At 28.0% G+C, this 25,294-nt stretch overlaps 2 protein-coding genes across 2 annotated transcripts in view; one reads left to right on the forward strand and one right to left on the reverse strand.

Annotated features, from left to right (window-relative positions):
* The window catches only part of LOC142317975 (OTU domain-containing protein 7B-like), a 77,032-nt gene extending 67,142 nt beyond the window's left edge, over positions 1-9,890 (reverse strand). The window contains exons 1-2 of the mRNA XM_075354508.1: positions 9,568-9,890; positions 2,612-2,857 (exon numbers count right to left, since the gene is read on the reverse strand). Of these exons, the coding sequence (XP_075210623.1) occupies positions 2,612-2,857; positions 9,568-9,580 (259 nt within the window). The 5' untranslated portion in view covers positions 9,581-9,890. The remainder of the gene's footprint in view (positions 1-2,611; positions 2,858-9,567) is intronic.
* Positions 9,891-10,990: 1,100 nt separating this feature from the next.
* The window catches only part of LOC142317310 (bumetanide-sensitive sodium-(potassium)-chloride cotransporter-like), a 170,926-nt gene continuing 156,622 nt past the window's right edge, over positions 10,991-25,294 (forward strand). Inside the window, exon 1 of the mRNA XM_075353748.1 lies at positions 10,991-11,458. Coding sequence (XP_075209863.1) covers positions 11,081-11,458 — 378 coding nt within the window. The 5' untranslated portion in view covers positions 10,991-11,080. The remainder of the gene's footprint in view (positions 11,459-25,294) is intronic.

Below are 25,294 nucleotides of genomic sequence, written 5' to 3' on the forward strand. Positions count from 1 at the left end.
GACTTTAATAATATTCAGGAAATGTTTTACTTGCCAGTTTCAGAAAGATTATGTACACAATCCTAAATTATTAATTTAAGAAGACAAAAAACAGACTTTTGAAAATTAATAGTTACTCTTGATAGTAGATGTCTCAGTAAGTAAAGGAAAATTACACTTTGAAAACTAATCCCATGAAAAAAGACACTACCCATTCTTCTTAACTATGTGCCTAAAATAACACATATTGATGGTATGAAAAATAAAAATTTAGCACATAATGGTTTTCATTCAAAAAGGTGCAACAACAAATTAATACAACACTGCTAGTGTGGGACTAAAAATAGTTTTCTTAAATACTAAATTCTTATCCAATCTTATTCATGTAAATTAAGAAGATTCAACTTTACCAATGATGCAAATAGGTTTAATTTTTGTCGTTTTCTTTATTTGTAACTTTTTTTGGTCCATTCCAAATGAGTAAATACAAAAAAGGAATTTATTTTCATTCAAAACGGCCCAATAATACAGGTTTGTATTAAGATATAATAGCAAAAATTTAATTATTTAAAATACCAATTTTTATTAAAACAGTTAGAATTCAGTCAGATTTACCTGTGGACCATGAATTTAACATGTTAACAGACATGAACTAATGGGTTTTTTTATTTTTTTTTGTATGAAAAACAAGGATAACAAGAAAATAAAATACTATCTGAGCAGTTTAGCGAAAAATAAAAATTTCTATATAGTATATAGAAGTGCTTGATAGAAAAAAGTTTGTCGTATGTCTACTATGAAAATTTTTAATAAAAAATCCTAATTAATAGCTGATATCTTGAGAATATATTTACTTGATTTGGATGAATGGCATGCTAAACAAAAAGTCAGTCTATTTTATAAATCTAATCTGTATAAAATCTATAGCTATAGATTTAGTTAGCCTCAAATCATTACTACATAAAAAAATTATTAGAGAAGATTACTAGATAAGAGTATTTGATTTATGAGTACGAGAATAATGTTAAGATAAGTTGAAACAGATTGGTCTAAATGATGGTATCATGAATATAATAGAAAAAAAAGGTGGACCAGCCTTTTACTACAGAAGTAACACACACAAGATCTATTCAAAATGTATTGAAATTTATTTCATTTCTTGGTGAGAAATAAAATTTGTTACTTTCAACAACAATGGATGAACAAATTATAAAAAATGGCCAAACCTGCAGTCAATTTCAGTTGACGGTGACAGCATGCCAGAAAGCTATCAACAAACTAAAATCTAGCATTAACTAAGCACGCATTTTATCAATGACTGACAGACCATCCAAGAAATTGAAAATAGTTCTGAACATGTAATTTTAATATATTTAATGGTACTTACGTACTAATGCCACCGCAGCTACAGCTTTATTTAAAAACAAAGTAGTCAATCAAAGTAATCAACATAGATTCAAAACAGTCTCTTTATTAATTTTAATAAATGGTTATTTTTATTTATTTTATAAATATAATTTAACCAAACTTAACCTACGCTCGCTAACCTTGACTAATTAACACCGTAATTTTTTGAGTATTTATTTAATAAATTCAGTAATTATTGTTATTTAAATATAATTATTATAATTACTGAATTTATTAAATAAATACTCAAAAAATTACGGTGTTCATTAGTCAAGGTTAGCGAGCGTAGGTTATGTTTGGTTAAATTATATTTATAAAATAAATAAATATAAATAACCATTTCTTAAAATTAATAATGAGACTCAATAAAATAAATACTCAATTTTAAATAAAGCTGTAGCTGCGGTGGCGTTAATACATAAGTACCTATTTAATATACTAATATATTAATTTTAATATACAGAGTGATTGTGAAATTGATGTCTGGCAAAAATGAATTTGCATAAACAGAAATAGTTATGTCAAGACGTTATACAAAATGAGATGTTCTTAGGTGGTCAAACTTATATGCCAGTGGTAGTCCTGATTTCATGAAGATAACTGGAAGAGTTTTGGATAATGGGTATGACCCAAAAATTAAGGCATAGTCATTGTAGTAGAATTCTTTATAATCTCAAAGAACAAAGAACGCAAGATCAATGAGGAGAGGCTAATGAAAGTCAAAGAGGTGCTGACTTATTAGTTATACAGTCTAATGAAAAGATTCCAGTTTCAGATCTGAGTAAACAAAGAACATAAAAACACTAGCTGGTAGCCATATTAAAAGAGAAATTCCAGAAATGTTTCCAGCAATGGAAGAAGTACAGAGTTAAATGTGTAAAGTCATAAGTAGACTACTTGGAAGGAGATTAGGCCTGGAGACCAATAAGCAAGCAGTTTTCCCTGGTCAAAGGTCAAATACTTTTTGAGTAACCCTTGGGAATAGGTTATTAAAAATGAGGAAAAATACAACTGCATTTTAAAAAAAAGTATATTACCTATGAATAGTTAACGTTACATAGTCTGGTTACAGAATTAAAAAAAAAAATTATTTAAAAAATTTATATAAATATTTTTACTGTATACAAATATTAAAAAAAATGAATACAGTTAATAAGAATTACAATAGAATAAGTCTTTACATAAAATGTAATTAATAAATATTAGATGAAAAGGAAATACTTACAATCATTTGTATCAACAGCTTCACTCCTTTTAAGAGGGTAACTCTGGGTTGCAAACATTTTGCTATCATCTGTTGAATCACCGTTGCTTGTTTTATTATTTTGTTTAACTATATTGCCATTTTCTTCATCTTCCATAATTCTAGGTGAAGGAGTGGTGGTAACTGGAGGGCTAGGGTTACAAAAACCCACAAGCAACTGTGACTCTGCCACTTTTAAGTCTTTATTTGTCTCCAGTACAGAAAAAACTGCAAAAAACACAATAATAGATAGTGCATGGCAAACATATCTCAACAATAATGAAATACTAGTATAGAAATTAAAGATAATAAACAAAAATGAAAATTATTAAGCTCACAGAAATTTATTAGCACATATAAACATTATCATCAACAAATCATTAATAACAGTAAAGTGAAAAAATTCTATTGCAAAGAACCAGTGATGTAAAGAAACTGTGATCTTTCACTTAAAAAAGCTGATGTGGACATCACATGACTTCCTTGTATGCCTATTAAATTAAATATATACATTTTTTGCTGCACTTCATTTAAACTTATTTCATTTGAAAATGAGATACTATCCTCCAATTATTTAATAAAGTGGACAGTTACACAATTGTATTGTGGTAGACACCACATCATTGTGGTGTCTGTATCTGCATTTTATATTAGTTTATATATTAATTTAGGTGAAAATGTGTCGGATCCATAACCATATCGGTTTGAATCTGACTTCATATACATATATTTTTTAACTTTTCTTTTTTTAATTTAAATATACTGATTTATTAATAATTATTAACCTCAGTAAGCATTTTTGAATTAAAATGAAAAGTAAATAAAATTTTATTTCACTAATAACTTCTTTTTTTTTCTTATTGTTATTGAATTATTTCTTGTAAATTTTTCTTTCCAATTAAGGTTAATAATTATTAATAAATCAATATATTTAAATTAAAAAAAGCAAAAAAAAATATGTATATAAAGTTGGATTAAAACCGATGTGCCTTCCCCTTGAAAGATCCAAATACATAATTAAAATTTTATTTGGCTATAACTCTGGATCCAATGAAAATAAGTACCACTTATAATATATTGCTGAAAAGCTCTCAATGAGGGCTTATTACTATAGTTAAGAAAAAGTCCAAAATCGAAATTTTTTGGATTTTGTGCTTTTTTGACACTTCTGGTCAGATGATTGCAATCAAAAGGAGAGGTACACAACTAGATGTTACAACAGTCCTAAATCCAAAATTTCAACAACCTACGGCTAATCATTTTTGAGTTATGTGAAATACATATATAAAGATATCACGCCGAAACTAGTCAAAAATGGATTCAGGGATGGTCAAAATGGATATTTCCATTGAAATCTGTAAACTGGAATTTTTCACGATCACAATACTTCTTTTACTTCATATAAGGAAGTAAAAATACATTAGAGTTAAATAGAATTCAAGAAGACTATAGCACTAACTATATAGTTTTTTTTTCTGATATAGCACTATATCAGAAAAATAAAAGTAACAAGATAGGTAATAGAGATTTTAACATCACTTATTGTTACCGATGCGAGATATAAATTTTGAAGGTCATTGTTCTTAAAAGGTTAAGGCTGCTGAAATAAGAATTTTGAATTTCCAACTATAAAATGCTAATTGAGTTTGACGGTTTTTCTTAATGACTTGTTTTTGTGGTTGTGCTATCATTGGAATATCAAATAGTAAGTAGCAGATAATGTTTTGTTGAACTCAAAACTGTACAAAATCCGGTGATATAAATTTTGAACTATGTTAGGCAATTTCAGGGTTTTAAGCATTTAAAAGGTCAGATATTTATCAAAAAATTCATGAACATTCAAGTTGTCTATCACTGAGCACTACAACATGAGGCAATTTAAAGTTCTTATCCCAGGCTATAATTATGAAAAAATCCAGCAATGTTAGAAGTTGTCATATTAACTATGGAAAAAATTATTCTGTATAAAACAACATCAAGTTAATACTGATCATTTTTTTTCAATGTTCTATGCAGTACAAGCCTCCTATATTCTAGAATATACATTAACTTCAACTCTTATTTAAAGAACAACATTTTGAATTCATAGAAGAATTATAAAAGCAATCATAACAGCACCCTACTGAATATACCAACAGGAGTATTCAAACTATATGATGGAACCACTTTATAGAAACTATTGCTAAGAAAGGAAAACAATTAAAAGATAATTAGCAAATGTAACCACATATTCTCTGAAGAATATTCTTAAGAGCAGCATCCAAACATCACTGGCAATCAAATAATAAAACAGTATTTAAAAAAAAAAAATAGTTCTTTTATATTAAATAAATATACAAACTACAAAAATATCTAACAGTGTTTTTAAAACAAACATTCTTCAAAAACTTGTTCTATTTTATTAAGAGCTAAAAAATTGACCCCAAAATTTGATCCAATCCCAAGCTATATTTATCAGTTACCATCATAATTATTTTGAGATAGAGGAGTATGGTCTACATTCAGCCCTCATAATTGAAGGATCAAGGACCCTAGCCAAGAAAATCCAATTCTGGTATAATTCAGAGAATGCAGAGATTGATGATAGTAAAAATAATAGAAATGGGATCTGAAGAGCACTGAAAAGATTTTTATAATTACAGTTTATGTGAAAAGCCAAAAGCTACATCAACACTAAGAATTACATGCCCTGTTACATTATACAATTTTACGGCTGTTAAAACCTGATGTATGATGATTCTTGGCAACTAGAGAAAGCTGTTAATACTTAGCAGTGCTGAGGGAGATTCATGCCTAACAGCTTCACAGCTTCAGAACTGGAGCTTATGATCCAGTGAAAAATTCCACTCACTGATAATGAAGGAATTAATTATAAATATAACAGTCATCAAGTAGTGTGAATAAATAATGACAGACGAAATCATATCAAGGTGATTTTCACATCACATTTAGTTTGAAAGTGACCTCCAAGACCTTGAAAATAGCTACTGGACAATATCAAGAGAGATTAAAGGTTTGGAAAGGAAAGACTTTTAGAGGAGTTGCAAGACAGAACAAAGTAGAGAATACTACTACAAAAACCAAAATTCTTCACAGATTCTAATGATCATCAAAAGCAAAGTAATGTCCGAGAGCCAAAAAATATGTTTTTTTTTTAATTGGAGGTTTTCTGACAAGTCTTAATGGGGATTTTCAGAGGTTTGGAAAATATTTAAGCAACCTTTTCACTTTCTGATTAGACCGACATGTGATGATGTATAATTCTTTAATTAATAGTTAATCGTTAAATAGTTTATAAAAACAGGTAGAAATACCTTCTTTGTAAAATTCCATAAGCCACTTTTTTTTTACATACTATCAGAACTTGTATTATTTACTTTGTAAATATATTCATTTGTTAAGCTTTATATTCATTTTTGTACTTAAACTTTTATAAAATGTTTGTGTCTTCTTCGTGAAAAGTTGCCTCAATCTTATATATATACAAATAGGGTATAGCAAATGTAAATTGAGCCTTTAAAAATCCAAACGGTCAGTACATTTACAGCATCCAGCACTGTAAATCCAAATGCTACGGTCTGTATAATTACTATACATAAATGCAATATATAGTACTCAAAAATACAGCAATACTTATTTCATATTACGTAAATAAGTCATTAATTTTTATACTATTTTGGTCAAGGTTATACACTATGTGACCCATTCTGGCAAATGGAAGGACAGTTACTTTTTTATCCATGGAGTACATATTTATCAATTTCTGAGATGATCTGCACAACATATAATTACTTACCGATCAATATAAATTACATATCGATTATTTATACATAATCTACTTAACAATATTACACCACTTACATCTCCTCAATGGCAAAAGAGAAAATCGTTTTAATGAACAAACCTCTTAATTACTAACAATGCTCACTTACAAAATGCATGGAAAATATTGTGGGCTTTTCTAGAGGAAACACACACAAACCAATGATCAAACTCAAGTAACTGAAAGTGTTGAAATACAAATAATAATGAGATGACTAATATTTTTCATTCAATTCCCAGATTTTAAGAATGTGATGAAGATGGAAAAGAATGATTGAAAATGATGATGAGTTTTTATCTCTTATACATGGATGCAATAGTAAAGCCTGCAAAAAACACTTAGGCAGTTGAGAATGATCTGTCAATGTCTATAAAATGTGAAAACACTTCACCTGCTCATGCAGAAGCTTTCACTATACTAGAAGTTTAATTAAAGTGTAAAGAGCATCAACCTAAATATTTCAAATATCGACTGTTACCAAAGGAGACATCTGAAAAATGTTCAAAAAATAATAATTTTTCGGAACCTGTATTTTTACTTAGGCTATTGTAAAAATATATATAATTATTTTAGGAATTATCTATATACATACATGTACAGTATTTAAGTTGCCAGTATTTGCTTTAACAATAAAGTATGCGAGTGTAACTCATATATTAATATTACTCATATTTTGCTAAAATTAATCTGAATGTTAAATTTTTCTGTTATTTTAATCGTTTTTATTGAAAAATCCAAAAATAATCAAATAAAAAATTTGAATTTACATAGATCCCAAAATAATTTGAATTATTTCGCAGCATAAATTAAAAGGCAGTCCACAATCAAAGAGTGGAGTAATACTGCCCAAACCTAAATTATCATTGAGATGATACTAGCTAGATGGTTCCAATTGTTTTAAATAAATTACCAATTGAAAAAAAAAGAATTATAAGTTCAAAGATGAAATTGAAAACCTGTGGAGTGATACTGGTCAAACCTAATCTAACAATGTGAAAATTCTACATAATTATTTTTCAATAAATTTTCAAAGATATTAAGATAATTAATACGTTCAAAGTTGAAATTAAAAAACCTGGTTTACTTGACTAAGGTGATGTAGAATTCTTATTTAAAAAAAAAGAAGTTTTCTTGTTTTTATGTTAATAAGAAGTACATAATAATTATGTCTTCATATATTTAATATTTAACAAGTTACAAGTACTTATAACAAATAGTAACTTCATAAACTATTTGTTAATGAACATTATTAATGTTTTTAGCTACCGTTTAGATATTAATTGTATCAAAAATTTATTATTAAAAGTTTTAATACCATTATCCTTATAAAATAATCTCTTTTATCTAATTAAAAAATATTCTTAAATACATGAATATTTTTTCAATGAGTTACATAAACTGCCAGAGTTTGCTATTTTAATGTATATATATATATATTTTTTTTTTTTTTAGTAATCTCTTATTTGTTTTAAAAACATATTCCTAGTTGAAAAGTTAAATCTGGAAATTCTGAGCAATTACTTAATCTTTATATACTTTAGATTCTTTTCATACTTTAATATAATGTATTGGAAATACTTAGGATTAGAAAAACATAAGATCTAAATGTCAGAAAGCAGGTTTGGACATTGGGTACCAAGATCAAAGTCTGTGCCAGATTATCAGTACTTTTGCCAATTAGCAATCAGTTTTGTGAGTTATGGCGACCTGTTCAGATGCTAATTTGTAATTCGTTCTGTGGGGAGAGATTAGGGGCAAAGTTCAGGTACGTCATTATACTAAACCTCATTTTGTAGGTCACTGAATTGAATTTATATTTAAACATTAATACAGTCACTACAGAGAGAGATTGCACCAGATTTTGTGCTATTAGTCATGTGAACTATGAAGAATCATCTTATGAAGAGCGCTGTCAGTCATCTTCAATACGGGGGCTGAGTCCAACTCTGACTATTAAGATAAGTTGGTGGTTTATTTTGCACTTCCGACACTTAATTTATGTTGATTTCTTTTTCTGTCGGTGTAGAAAAATTAGACAATCAAGTAATTGCTCAGTATAAGTTGGAATTGTTTATTCACTGCATGGAAGTACTGGTTATTAAAAGTATATACATAACACTCAAAATTTAACTAAGTATTTTTGTACTTCAGATACACCATATGTTCAAAAATTAAATTATAATAATTAAATATAAGAAATTCAAAATCAGAACTGTATACATTTTATATAATAAGGTATGGCATTACATTATAAAGTTACTGTTGATAAAAAAGAATTTAAAAAAACACAGAAAAATGGGAGCTTAAGTAATTTTAAAAAAAAGTTTAAATAGATTGAAAATTATAAAAAAAAAAAAAACACTTTCCCAATGTTAGTTGGGTGTAATGAGCCAATTATGAAATAAAATATTTATTGATAAAATGACTGAACAGTAAATAATATGATGTTTTATACTATTTAAATAATGTATAAACTGTGGATCTTTAAAATTTAAAACTGCACTTATGATCCCCAAAACATTTAAAATGGGATAAGGTTTGAAATGCAATATAACACAGCATGAAAAAACTTCATATGTTTGTTAATAGAACTAAACAAATATCTTTTAAGATAATCTACAGTCAGGAGACCTTGTGTTGTATGATGAAAATATTCCTATATACACACACACATTAATTGGAAAAACATAATAAGAAATTTAGGTAAACAAACCACAATTAATCAAAAATTTAAAGGTTATATGACCTGAATATGAAGTGGTCAATGTCAACAATTATGATAGATTTTATGTCTTTCATCATTTTTATCTTACACTAATTAGAATAGTATGTTTTAGGGCTCCGGAAAATAGAGTTCAGTCTTGGAAATTTTATAATAGGTTCTATATGTTTAGTTACAAAAACAGGTACAGCAACGAAGCAAAATTTAACAATAGTAAGCAAGCCTTTTATTAATTTAAATCTAATAAAGAAACATTTCAAAAGTAAAGGTCGAGCTTAAAAAACAAATTACAAAAAGAACTGCACAAATCATAATTAATTATATATATATATATATGTGTGTATAATTACATACACACATTGCATAACTTTGTAGTTTATTAACACTACTTACAGGTAAATGACATAAAATTTGCAAATTTTGAATAAGAAAACTGAAGGAAAAACGTATATTTATATACTTAATTTACACTAAGCACAAATTAAAGGACTGGAACCGTTAATTAATAGATACAATTTGTACAGCGTTTTTGGGATTTCTGTAGCAGGGGTCACAGTCATAATTTCGTTAAACACGTGAATAAACTAGCACCATAAATCACTCATATAGTTACAATAAAACGCAGAAAACAATTGCGCACATATTCAAATATATATCAATAATATTAAACTTAGCTTCAATAAAATCTGTTCATTTCTCTAAAACACGTAGGTGTATAGTGGAAATTAACCTACATAATTTAAAAACTGTTATCAATGTTTTTTTTTTTTACTGATCAAGAATTCTGATTTTGGGTTAATATATTTTGAAGGTCACGACAATTTGCAGTTAAATTATACATTTAAAAACAAACTTATTCAATTTATGAAATTGTAATAAAAACAACCTCAACTAAAACATAACTCGTATGTCATTCACCTTATAATTAAAATAATAATTAAAAAAATTCTACGCATGAGATACGCACCAATCCAACAAATACGCAGTGTTTACATAACTGTCAACATTCCAACATACTGACAACTGTACCGAAATGACCCTGGACGGGAAAAAAAAATACATTACAAATGATAACTTAATTATTTAATTACTACATTAAATTAAAAATGTAGCTTTCGCACAGCTTATTTGCAGTTTATTTAATGAATAATTCTTGTACAACCAAATTTATTTTCCTAATGTTAATTCAGATGTCACAGAGTTTCTTCACTATTATATTTAAACCAGTAGATAGCCATATTTAATCCAAAATGTTAACATTATTTAAAACGTATTAAATTTATGTCTGTTTCAACTAAAATATACACTGGTATGAAAATTAATTTATTTTGTCAAATATAAAGTTTTATATGAAATAAATGACGGATTTAATGAAATTAATCTTATGTAATCCTTATAACATGGCGATGAACAAGTACATACTCTAGGCTTTTTAAAATTACATTCACTGTTGCAAAGATTTTGTAAATCTATATTATAATAGTAAGCTGTTACATAGAATATGATTAAAGTGTAAAAAAATGCAATACTCCTTAAAAATACAATACTCTGTGTCATTAAAATGTGACCACACTTAACCAAGTCTAACTTGCGTTAACTTAGTTGAGAATATTAACAATAATATCTTAAATTATTTTTTCTAAGTTGCAGAAAGTTAATAAAGTTTCATTTAAGTATTTACCATATTTATTTTAGATTATTAGTTATCAGTACAAATTCTTTGTAGACGTTTACTTCAAAAGTACAATTATTTTTTTGTCATGTTGGCTACCATGGTGATACGAATTGTACAACCGAGTGCGAAAGTTATCAGAGTTGGAGGGAAGTTGAACTTCATAATGAAAAAGACGATAACTTTGTAATGAAAAAGACGCTATACTATTAAATTACCGTATTATTGACCAAAATGGATTTTTCGAGTAAAACAAATGTACTGTCTGGTGAGAATATCACTAATAAAAATATATACAATGATCAGTCCGTAGTTGAACAAGAACTGCAAGACTTATTAGCTGACAAAATCCCTAGCCGGTTCCGTGTTGCCAGAGTATCAGTTAGTGAACTCACGTTAAGCAGAGAAATAAATAGGTTAACGCCAACAACTGCGGGAGAAAATTTACAACACAGTTCGACTTCATTATATGATTCAAGACATTCAAGAAGCCTAGCGCAGTTAACTCGTGAAGCATTACCAATAGCTGAACACTACCGAGATATTATTTCTGACAGCCATGCTCAAAGACCTACATTGGAAGAACTTCATGAAGCAAGATTTCTTGAAAATGTAAGTGATATATTATTCAATTTGCTTTTGTAAAAATGATTTTTTCTCCAGATTGTATAGTATCACAAATGTTGTTTAATTTACAAATATTAAACAATATATATTAAAAAAATATATGTAGATATACGAGTATATATATGTAGACATTCATAACTTTGGCTAGCTAGTCCAAATTGATTTCTAATTTGTTTAAATTATTTATTTTATTTTGTTTTTATTATTGATTTTAGTTATAACTTTTAATTTAATTTTCGTAAATGACTTCATATATATATATATGTATGCAATTTTTAATTTAAATTTAAAAAAAAAATTCAATTTAATATTTTTAGTTTTATTTCTGTTTTGATTTTAATTTGGAAAATAATCTTTTAACAACTTTAAGTATAGTATAAAATGATTTTTAATTTCAATTTTAATATGTAATTTGATACGAATGATTTGAAAAAGTTATGAGGAGCAAATGATGATGTGAGTAACTGGCGAAAGCACTCGCATGAATTATGGAATAAGGTAGGTGTCATCCTATTTTATTTTATTTATTATTCCTTTACTTAGGCTGGTCAGATTAATATAATTACACATATTATTTTAATATAAATAAAATGAACCAATATTTAACATAATCAAACTATCAAAGATAAAAATCCATCTCATCTTGGAATAAAAATGTGGCTCCCTGCTAGTTTAAATACAACAGCGAAGAAATTCTGCGACATCTGAATTAACATTCAGAAGATAAATTTGGTCATACAAGAATTATGCATTAAATAAACTGCAAGTGCAAAAGCTACATTTTAAATTTAATATAGTAATTAAATATTAAGTAATTATTCATAATTATTTAAAAATCAAAAGTATAAAGAAAAAATATTTTATTTATTTTTTAATGATTGTTTATACCACTGAAAGTGTTTTACATCTTTACTTGCTCGCTGTCTTAACATCTTTTTTTAGTGATTTAACTATTTTATTTTATGATAGTATATTTAACTATAATTTTACACCTAATTATTCTGTACATGTTTTGTTTAATGTTAGTAGAACTTTCTTATGAATAATTTTCTTCATAAAGATTAAATTGTGTGGGAAATTAACTATACGGTAGTATTTTATACCACTGAAAGTGTAAGCACCCATTATTTTCTTTTGATATCCAGGAAGTTAAATCTTGTATTTTAAATATAAAAACTAAATATTCCATGGGTATTGATGATATTCCTGCTTTTTTTTTTTAAAGAATTGTTATCCTCCTGACAAATTTAATTAATCAATGGAGAATTCCCTATTGTCCTAAAACTTCTATGTTATTCCCCTCCTTAAGAAAGTTCAGTACTTAATTTACAAAATTGTTAATGTTTTGTTGTTGTCTGTATTTTCTAAAGTATTTTTTAAAAAAATATGAAAAATAAACTTTTAGCATTTCTTGAAAAGCATATTAACAAATCTTCACTACGATTTTAGAAAAAAATTGTCTACTGAAAGTCATTTCCCAATTTTTAGATAATATTTTTAATTCCATACATAAGAAAAAAATTCCATTTTCAATTTCTTGTGTTCTCAGTAAAGCATTTGATTCGGTTCCACATTGTTTACTGATGAAAATATGTAGAGCTATGGTATAGAGGAGCTGCTTTCGATTGGTTAGTTATACCTTATTGTAAACAGGTAGTAGAAGTTTCATCTTTTGATAAGAATATAAATGTAAAATTAAGGTTGTCATTTTTAAACGTAGAATATGGAGTGCCTCAGGGAAGTGTTTTAGCTTCCTTGAATCTTTTATTGTGTATTAATGATCTGCCTCAAAATCATGAGCCATCCATTGTAACCCTTTTTGCATGGTTGATACAGCTGTATCAACCATGATACAAAAATAAGAAAACAAACAGAAAATGGAAACTGAGCACTTTTAGTAAAAGAAGCTAACAACACCAAATAAATAAAATCACTATCAAAAAAATAAACATAAAAAAATATAATGAAAAGAACCAAAGTCAAATAACCAATGCCCAAAATCAAAAATACATCCCCCCACACGATTTATTAACAAAGTAATCAACCCAGAATATAAAGAAATTTTATTCTGATAATAAATAACTAAACAGTAAGAAACCAATCCAAGACCATCTCAACCTAACAATAAACAAATAAAATCAAGCATTAAAATAAAAAAAACAAATAATAAAATCTAATTAAATTTAAATCACCTCTTATATAACCAAGACTATAAAACAATACACAACCTCTAATTAAAAAAAAAAAACAAAAAATATAAAAAAACAAGAAATTCAATAAAAAATCAACTTATAGAAAAAGAATTAAAAAAAAATAACCACTCAAAAAAAAGAAAGAAAATCACATTCAAATAAATAAATACCAAAAAAAAAAGTTGTAACAAAAAAACATAGCCTACCCTCAAAAAGATCTTTGATATCACAAACGAAAATTTTTTTAATTAAAATAAATAAGCAAAAAATAAAAAATAAATCAAATATTATATAAAAAATTGGAAAGCAATGAAGAAACAAAATATAAAATTCACGAACACAACAAGAACTAATTAAAATTAAATCACTTGAATATAAACCATGCTGTGTTAAAGAAAAAATTATAACTCTAAAAAAGCAGAAAAAAAGAAATTGAAAAAATCATCTTAAAACAGAAATAATTAAACAAATCTCAGAAAACAAATTCAATTGGGTTGGAGTTGGTATTTTTTTTAATATAACTAAAAAGAACTGAAAATTGTATAACAGGTCAACAAATGATTAATTGTATGGATGGATCTCAATCAACTTTAAATACAGGTAGATATAATATTGCTGATTGCATGGATAGAATTCCCAGTAATAATAACAAATATTTCTATTGCTGATAAAGGGAAATTTCTGGCTTTTTTTATTAGATGTCAAGTTCTCATGGGTTAATCAAATTGATTTCATGTGTAATAAAATCAAGCCATATTGTTTTGCTTTGAAGCACCTTAATAAAACACTAAGCTTCTCATCATGATTAAATATTTATTATGCCTACATATAATCTTTTATAAAGTATAATGTTATCTATTGATGCTCCCTCAAAAAGTCCTGTAAAAATAAACAGTTAATTACTCGTAATTTGTAAAGTACAGTTATTGCTGACAGAATTACACAAAAAAAAGAATTGCATGTAAAATACATTGATTTGGAATGATTGGGTAAAAACACATTTTTCACCCAAATTTCACTTGATTACCAAATAATATGCTAAAGTATAATAATTTGTGAAAAACGGTGAAAAATTTTGGCTGTGAAATTTCAAAAATGTACTGATTGCTGGCCTTACTAAAGTTGTATTAATTTCGTGATCTTGAACATTATTCTTATCGTAAATGTCTTTAGTAATAATCTAAGCTTCTGAAATAAATAAATAAAAATCTATTTATTAATTTCATTTGTAATTCTTAAAATTATGTATCATGCAAAGTTTAATAGTGGAATCACCAATTCTGTTTATTGTTTAAATTAATTGATATACCTCTTTTGTTTTATTAACATTACATTTATACTAATTTTATTTTTATTTTGTTAATTTCTTTTTATTTTACCTTAATTAATTTTTTATATTTATCTTAATTATCTTAAATGATTTATTTTAACATTTTGTTATTTAAATGGTTTATTTATTTAGGGTTGAAGATTTAATTTTCTCCACTGTGTAATTAAATGTATATTCCAATATGCATAAATTCACTGATAAGGCATGATTTCTATAATATTTTATCTAAATAATCAGTGTTACTGTATATTTTTGTCATATAAATTTAAAATGGTAGAAATCAATTATCTGCCAGCATTTTACTGCAGTTATACAATTCTATTGGAAAAAAGAAATAAATTGTGACAGATAAGAAGTAAAAATGAACTTATAGTACAACAGCAGGAATAAAAAGTATGAGAGTACCTTGTACTGATGATTGCGATTGTACTGCTTTTTTACATAACTTCAGAAAAGCTTCCTCTTAATAGAATAGATATAAAAATTTTCCTTCAGAATTGATGAGATAGTTTAGAAACTTTTCAAATTCTGTTTTTGTGTCACAACATGTTTTGAAAACCAAGTTCCCATCAACATGATGTATATTCATATTAATTCAGATTAAGATAAAACTAATCTGCCACTTACCTGTTAAGGAAGGCAAATGGTAGTTTTCTATATCGTCTCTATGCTCAAAATAATTATTGTAGAAGAAGATTTGTAGGAGTAGACAAACAGGAATGTTTTTACTATATCAAAATTGTTCCATTTTCATGATGTAATTTTGTCTTTGTTAATAAGATTTTATCAAATGTGAAGTAAATAAATTTTTGTTCAGTTTAAACTTTTTAAGAAAAACGAAAATGCAAGTATTTCTCTTGACATTGCTAGATTTGTGTTGTGGAGAGTAATTATTGTTGAAGAAATAGTAAATGATGTTTACTATAATTTAAAAAAAACTGCTTTTGTTATTAATCTATATATATAAAAAGGAATGTTTGTCTGTCTGTATGTCTCTTATGCCTTCCTAAACCGTTCATCCGATAGCGATGAAACTTTAGGGAATGGTTGGACGCATGCCAGGGAAGGTTTCTGAATTAGTTTGGACCCGCTAGGTGGCGTTGGGATCGAGATATCTTGAAAAATTGTATTTATTGTTCGATTTGGCTCATATTCATAATACATGTTACATGGAAAGAATTATCTCTGCAAAAAATGAACCTGCTAGATGATGCTGGGTTGAGATATTTAGATAAATTATATTTATGGACTGATTTGGTCCATATTAAGAATATGAATATTAGTTACGTGAAAAGAAATATTTTTGCAAAAACTATATTTGCTAGGTGGGTCTAGCGGTGTCGAGATATTTACAAAACAAACAAACAGACTTTTTTTATTCTATATATATATATATAAAAGGCATGTTCATATGTGTGTCCGCTAAAGACCAAATTATATAATACAAATTATTTAATGGACCGATTTACGCGCGGGCAGAAGGGAAAAATGGGAAACAGAGAAAAGGGGAAAACAGGAAAGGGTAAAAAGGAAACTGGGAGAGGAGGAGGGAGAAGGGTGAAAGGGATAAGTTGGAAAGAGAAAAGGGGAAGGAGAATAAGTGAAAGGTAAAATTTGTGAGGTTCAGTCTTTTAATTTTTTTATCAAATTTTCAATTGTGTTCATTTAAACTCTCTCTCTCTCTCTCTCTCTCTCTCTCTCTATATATATATATATATATAGCAATAGCGAAGCATTATGGGGTCTGTTAGTATTTTTATAAATAACACATTTTTTGGAATGTTTAAACCACTGGATAATTGAATCAATCAATTATTAGGTAGAAAAATACTAATTTATTTATGTAATTCAACAAAAGAAATGGAATCTTTACTTTATTGAACCAAAATTTTTGGGAAAAGTATCCTCTTTTTTCTCTTTTTATCTGTTTAGCCTCTGGAACCACCTTAAGGTATTACTTCAGAGAATGAATATGGATGATATTTATGAATGTAAATGAAGTGTAGTCTTGTACAGTCTCAGGTCAACTATGGGTTGTGTGGTGTTTGTTACATTTTTTAACTGTAATGGTTGGTACACATGAAATATACACAATTATTTATTTACAATTTGCTTAAAGTAAATGCCTCATACAAATGGCTTTGAGTTAAAATAATTTGTATTTAAATGGTTTATAATGTATTTTTGATAAACTGCTGACATATTAGTACATTTAAGTAATTGAACAAATAATTATAAAGTGAAGACATCAATAAAAAAAGGAGTAAGACAGACTCAATATAATCCACTCAACAATTGCTACTAGCTGGATGTAGCAGGGGCAGTGGCGTTGTGTGGGTTTCAGCCATCTGGGGCATAGGTCAAATTCACCACTCCCTTATTTAGGTATTTAAATCCAAAAGGCTCCAAAATTTACAGAAATTCTAAAGAACTTTTCAGCAAGAATAAATCAGTTATTGTGTATTGTACAGGATATAAATAAATGTATGTATGTGTGTTTTATAATATAATAAACACATTTGTTACTAAAGTTCTTACACGTATGCCAGTTATTGATATATACACAACATTTATGATATGCGTTGACAAGATTAAAGTCATTATTACATAAAATTAAGAACACATGATGAATAACAGCAAATAGAATATAAAATACAAATCAACTTCCAATTAGAATTAGAATGATACTGTCACAATAAATATTTTTATTGAAAAATTAAAAGGATTAAAAATAAAACTTCTGCCTTTCTAAAACTTTGTTTGTCTACTTCTAAGAGCAAACTCTTATTCCACTATCATTGTCTATAGCACATACTTCTTGCCCAATAGACAAACTAGCCAGATTGGTTAGCCTTAAAGTACTTATTGCTGATCTTAAATAATTTCTGATCAACTTCAATTTTGAAAAGCTTCTCTCACAGCTGGCATTGCTTATGGCAATTGTGAGGAATATTCGGTGCATTATTATAATATTAGGCAGAGTATCTTCCAGCTTGGATTTCACAATAAATTGTAATAATCCAAGTGGGTCCACATAAATTAATTTATTTTCATTGTCTGTGGCAGCTATGAAAGCTTGTAGTCGAACTCATTCAAGCTTGAAGTCCTGTTCGTCAATTTCAGCAGATGCGTAGTCTGGATTACATTCAGTGTCATATGAATCTAGTAGTGTAGCCGACGTTAGATAGGCAAAGTTTTCCATCAAATTCCGTAGCTGCTGTAACCTCTCACAAATTTCTACAATTATTCTATATAACAAAGAAAATAGCTTCCGTCTCAATTCATTTTAATGGGACAAGTTGGCATCTCTACGTTCTTCGTCAAAAATGTGCTTTCTTGTTTTGTATCTCTGAGGTTGCATGGAAATGCTAAGGTCTTCACATATATTTTTGCATAATTTATAGTGCCGTCTGTCAATTCCTCTCATTTCTCTATCAGTACCATCTGCAAAGCACTTACTTTCTGAACTCACCGTTTTATGTCGAGTCATTTCTTTGTAAATATTTTTGTTGTGCATCGTTCACTTCATGTAGCACAGGTTGCCAGAGGCCCATGAAAAAAAAGAAAGGAAACTGACTGCATCGTAACTAGCAAAGTTCCTGTGTCACAAAGAAAACCAAAGAATACTTTGTACACAAGTACAATTTAGGTATGGAAATCAAAAGAATAACTGTCTTAAACTCATAGAGATATCCAAAATACTAAATTCAATGTCATTATTTAAAAAAAAAACATTTTGTAAAAATTACTGTATGTTATTACATACTGTGTTATGTTAATATGCAGTATGCCACCATTTCTTCAATTACAATGCAGTCAGGAAACTGACTGCATTGTAACTAGCAAAGTTCCTATGTCTGTTCTAGGGTTTAAGCTTCATCTGTCTGTGTCAATTTTTCTAGAGTGACCAAAATGTCTTTGTAATGATGCCATGTCATATTTATGCCATTGCCTCTTGTGCTTCACCACATATCGTGAATCCTTTTTAAAGTTTTGCCTGTAGCTGCTTTCATAACCTCCCAATTATGTGTGGACGTGGAAAAAAAATGAATAGCAATGTTCTAATGTACGGAAAAAAATTACTGAACTTGCCTCAACTGAAGCAGCATGTAAACAAACCAGATTTAACAAATGGCTTGAGCAAGATATGAATTTAACTTTGGGATTTATATCTTTTATTATTTGCTGAACTCCTGAATACCTTCCAGCCATAACAGCATTATCATATGCTTGGCCTCTACAGTTCATTATATCGAGACCATCAGCTTCAAGCTTGCTCAAAATCATGTTTGAAATTCCCTCAGCAGTTTTATTTGTTATTTCAATGAAATCTATAAAAGATTCCACTACTTGTACTTCCTGATTTTCGAACTCTACATATCTTAATACCACCTGGCTTATTTGGTCTTTGTGAGAAACATCCGGAGAGTTGTCGAATATAATAAAATAATATTTGGCCTGTTTTACTTGTCTGATGATATGTTGGTGAACTTTATCTCCCAAAATTGCAATAAATTCGTTTTGAATTTCAGGTGACATATAAGTGATTGAAATTTTGCTACCCATTTTAGATCTTACAAGATGTTCACCAGCTCTATTAGTGCTGGTATCGATTTCTCTGTGAACACATAAGGCCAAATTTTTTATTTGCAAGGAATCTTATAATATCAAACATTTTGTTAAGAATTTCTTGCCATTTTTTTGTTTCCTATGCCACAAGGTTTTGCTCTTTCTTGTCAATAGTCTGTCCTTTTTGATGTCTGGTCTCCAATTCCTTCAATTTGCAATAATTTTGGTTGTGTATTGCACTTGATTCGTGACTTGAAACCTTAGGATTCAGTTTCCACAAAGTATCCATCAGATGAGCAAAACTTTGATCTATTCGGTGTGTTTACATTCTCAAACAAACGACAGCAAAAGCAAAACAATGATGCTTTGGAAGGAGAATAAGCCATCCAAGTATGTAAAAATTTTTCGCCGTTAGTAAATGTGCGGTAAAACCATTTCTGGGTAAGCCACCTTGTCTTTCCTTTTGATGTTAAAGAGCACAACTCTGAACGTGTTACTGTTGACGCTTCGGCGATGTTAGTATTGATATGATGAACAACTTCCTGGTCTTGCTGAGTGAGCAGCAATTGCATATTTTCATCTATATGCTCAGGCCATTTTCTGATATTGTCTAAGTTTTGGTATTGGGCAGCAGACAATACTGATGCTATATTAGTCTGTCTAAGCTATCTAGATCCATGTCTATACATGCAGATGCAGATTCTGTCTGAGTAGAAGTTGTTGGAATTTGATCTTCAGGAATGATGTCAGCATTTGTAACAGGTACCAGATCAACAGTATCAAGTTCTTGTATTTTTCAGCTTGTTCTGAGTTTGAAGCAGCAGTAGCCTCTGATGAATTTAAGCTCAAAAGCTCAACATGGAATCTAATGTCTCAGGAACAGAACCTTTTACTTATTTAAGTATACGCCCATTTCTTCTAATATTTTCTTCCTTAACTCTTCTTTTATTACGATCAGCAGCCCCGCTTTCTTTTACTCTTCTTATTTTTGATGCTGAAACAAAACAATATAATATTGTTACTTATAATTATAATTGGCTAAGTACCAAAAGTTTCATATAGTAAAAAAACTTCAAAATAAGTAATATATTTTAAAAAAAATAGTAGTTACTAAAATTTACCTCTTTTGACTCTTTATTTTCATTAAGTAAAGTTTGGGCAAAGTAGTAGTTAGTCGGAAGCTGCAAATAAATGAATAATTAATCTTGATTGACCATCAATAATTGTATTTACAATACAAACGTGGGTTTCAAAAATTACGGATATGTAAATTACATAACTATTAATAAATTTATGGGTTTAAATTATGTAATTACATAACTGACCCGTTATTTTTATAAAAAAAATGTATGTGTAATAAAAGTCAGATTATAATATTCACTATTCACATATACGATACATTGAATTACCACTATATCCTTATCTAATTAGTATAGGTACAAAGATTTTGGTTATTACTTATAAAATTGATCGTATAGTATAAAGTAAATACTTCTAACTAGCAGGTAAACAAAAATAAAAATTGTAATACTCACATGGTTGTATGTATACCAAGAGTCAAACATGTAGACCATTGATTTATAGTTTGCATACAATTTTTCGACAAAGTTCAATAATTTAACAATCACAAATCACAACACACATTTAAAGCAAATCATGAATTAAGGTTAATTGAGTCAATGAGAATTGAACGACTGATGTTGCTGGTTGCAAATCATTAAGTAAATGATTTTCCTTCAAATATTTTTTTAATCATATTTAACAAAAATATGATTACAATTGATTTTGTTTATGTACACAAGATGGATCAGGTAAATGGGAAATTTTGAATAATTGCCACGAACATTCAAAAATGTTTTTGCAAGTTTTATTGTTGAAAATTAAAATTCATTACATGCCATTAAGATCCGCTAACCAATTTTCAATTTTTGTTGAGTAGGTTGTGGCCAGCCCACTGTATGCATTCCTTGAATTGATTTTGCATGACACTTTGCAACACCTCTGTAGAAATCTCGCAAATTTCCTCTTGAATTCTAGTTTCCAACTCAGCAATTGTTGTTGTTTGAGTGCTGTACACTTTATTCTTAAGTTGGCCTCACAATAAGAAGTCACATGCTGATAAGACCAGTAATCTTGGAGGCCAAGTAATATCCCATGATTATGTAGTCAACAAAAAGTTGCCAAATGGTTGTCACCAATGTTCTTTCTTGCTATTTGTATGATGCATTGATTGTATGGGTCATAATACCATCTTCCTGTAACCATGGATTATCGCTTCAGAGAAGTTTTTGAGTTGTTCTGTCACAAAAGTTTCAAATATTGGAACATATGAAGTTGATGTCACACTTGTCGTATTTCCCCCCTCATCTTCAAAGAAATACTATCCCATCACACCATGTGATGATATGTCAAACAAAATGGTAAATTTGTGGCTACATAAAGACCGTTTGTGTAATTCAAGAGGGTTATGAAGGGATTAATGTCACCAATTTTTTTTTTGACATATCCATTAACATGAAAATGCGTTTTGTCTGTTTTCAATGAAACTGGGTAGTCATTGATCTTTTCCAAGATGGAATACTGTCATGTTGTCATAAATTGTAACGATGCTGAAATTCCCTGCAAGTAGTAATTAAACTATTACCATTTTTATAATACGCAAAAATGCAAAAATCTTCATGGCAAAAATGCGCATTGTAAACTGGTCTACTGAACCATTTTTACTAAATGGTAAGGTTGTCTGTAGCTTAAAAGCAGTCATGAAGAGCTGCCACTTTATACTCTTACTGCTATGCATTCCAAAATTTCCCGTTTCGCTGGTTCACCTATAAATAAGCATTTATGCAGATTTATGTCTTTAGAATGAGCTAAACTAATAATTAATGATATTGTTTGGTAATTTAATTTGTAGGATGTAGTCTAATATTTTTTTTAATTCCGTTTTGGGGTTGGGAAAATATTTAGTGATGTAATTTGAAGGCAGTTGACTTCATGAGTAAATTAATAAATCTTTTGCTCTGATTGTATATAAAATAATACATTGTACAACTCACATAAGTTTTGCATGTTATTTCTTGGATAAAAAAGAAACTCCTGCTGCGTTCGTCATGATGGATCAAGGAAAAACTGTATCATAGAAGCATCACATAATGACCAATTAATTGTAAAATAAAATAGATCTGATTAAAGTTCATATTAACTATTATTTAAAATACAAGCACATGAAATAATATTAAAGTATACTTGAAAATACTAAATATAATTACAAAATAAACCATAATGTAGAAGGCGCTAATGATAATTGTTTGAACACTTATTAATGTCCATGTTGAATGGAGATGCAGAGAATTTTATTAAAAAATTCATGGAAATAATAAATATTGTTTCTATTAAAAAAATCATTTAATTTTATTTATAATAATTTGATAGGAAGATCTTTCAAATGGTTTGATGATTTATTAAAATTGGCATTGGAAATGTAGTAAGACCTTTCTCATAAGCTTAAATATTGTGTTGAATAGAGGCAGGTACGAAAAAGAAATTATAAAAGAATAATTGACTATTCCTTTAACAAAGCTTGCATAATCATAAATATAAATATATGAATTAGTTAACCTTTTTAATTTACTAATTATGACTTGTTTTTGTATCTTGAAAACTTGTTCTGAAGGAGCTCCAAAGATAATATTATATTTCAGTCATGTTTATAAATATACACAATAAATATGTAATAATGATGACAATCTCAGCATTTTATTTTGATGATTCAAGAAAAAGAAAATGTTTCCAAGAGAATTTGTCATCGAAAAAACATCCGGAAATTTTATGCTAAAAAGACTTTAATAATATAGTTTTGTTAGCTTATCTAAAACTAATGTGAATTAAAAATTACATTTGCAAACAATATTTTTAAAATTATTATTTATTCTGCTTCTTTTTTTTACATAATTACTTTTACAAAAGAAATTTACCTTAAATCACTTTAATAATTTCGAATTCTAAAAAGAAAACTAAAACATAAATTTAAACATAAACATAAACAAATATTTTCTTAAGAATTTTACCCTAATCAAATAAGGTGAGGGGCAACTAAACATAAATGTATATGATCATCTGGAGTGTCTAAATGACAAACTGCAATAAGTATAAATACTGAATTTATGTTAATTATTTGGTACATATAAAGTATGATATTTTCCAGAGACTAATTTTATTAACATAATTTCAATCAACACATAATTAAATAAAGACCTATAGTTTATTTTAAAAAAAATATATACTCAAAAAGAAAGAATCATTTTCAAATTCAAAAATTGTAAGATTAGTTAAGTATTACACCAATTTTTTATCGAAATTTCTAGAGGTCTTACTAGTGTTATTTGTAATTAACACTAATTCATCAGTATGGTGCAGAGTGCTTGCACTTACATTCCAAAATCCTATATTTATAGAGTTGTATCGTAAATTATATCTAAGATTACATATAGCTTTCTCGTACATCTAAATTACCATTCTAACTAATAATTTCCTTGTTCTTGATCACTATTTTGTAAAACTTAGTTCACTTCAGGTCATCAATTGCATCCCCTTCCTCTTATTACCAGTTTCTCCCTTTCTTGAAGACGTCTGTCATTTTCCTGCTTATTTGTTGAACTTCCCTCTTTTCTTTGTACCCAAGGTAATAAATTAAATCTGACCTTTTCTTTTTTAGGGGTTACTGAACTTTATCGCTTGCTTTACTTCATCCAACTGCTGAATCCTTATTTGAACTTTCCTTCTCGCCACAAAAAGGTGGGATACCCAAACTGTTACATGAATTTGGTTGCTTCAATTCTTCCAATATAAACAATCTTCCTGTAGTAAATAGTCTATCACACTTCAGATTTGTCTGCTTTTTATTCTCTAATGGTTTCTTTTAAAATATAAAAAAAAGTTTTCTTCATTTCTCAAATATGTATTGTAAGAGCTTGAAGCAATTTTTCCTAAGAATTTAACTACTTTTTTCAACTAAGTTAATATACCTATCTTTCATAAATCCATTCGATTCATTATTTTATAACAATTTCTAAATTACTGTCATTAACAGACTAAACTCATAAAATTTACTCCCAATTGGCAAATTTATTTAATATTTCAGTAAAAACTTCTTTATCATTTACCTTCTCCATTAAAAAAAACCTCTTTAATCAGATTAACTACCAATAAAACAAAATATATTTTTATCGTGAAATTTTTATTAATATCATTAAGACATACAGATTACATAGCAATGAAGATCATTACTCTCTCATGAATTATTTGACTGCTGATGTCATTCAATAATCACATTACCAGTGATAGTGAAGTACCCATAATTATAAAAAAAAAAAAAAAAATTGCAAAGTAAATCTTTATGAGGTGTGATCATCAATAATTATCTGATCTTGATTCATAAAAACAAAAATACTTAACCTATTTAGTTCAATGATTTTTCCCTTTAAAGAGTAGGCCCTTCTGATGCAACACATTTATTCCAGCATTTTTGAAAGCCAATTTTAGTGTGCACCATGAGTCCTCTTGTTGCATTTCTTTTGATCTCTTCTCTGTTTTCAAATGTCCTTCCTAAAAGTGGAATTTTAAGCTTAGGAAAAAAACCAAAAATTACTGGGTGTCATGTCTGGTGAGTAAGGAGTCTGCTGAAGCTGTTTGATTCCATGTTTTGCCACGAATCTCTAGATAAGTTGTGATTGA

This window comes from Lycorma delicatula, chromosome 1 (genome assembly GCF_047948215.1).
Source record: "Lycorma delicatula isolate Av1 chromosome 1, ASM4794821v1, whole genome shotgun sequence".
NCBI classification, from domain to species: domain Eukaryota; kingdom Metazoa; phylum Arthropoda; class Insecta; order Hemiptera; family Fulgoridae; genus Lycorma; species Lycorma delicatula.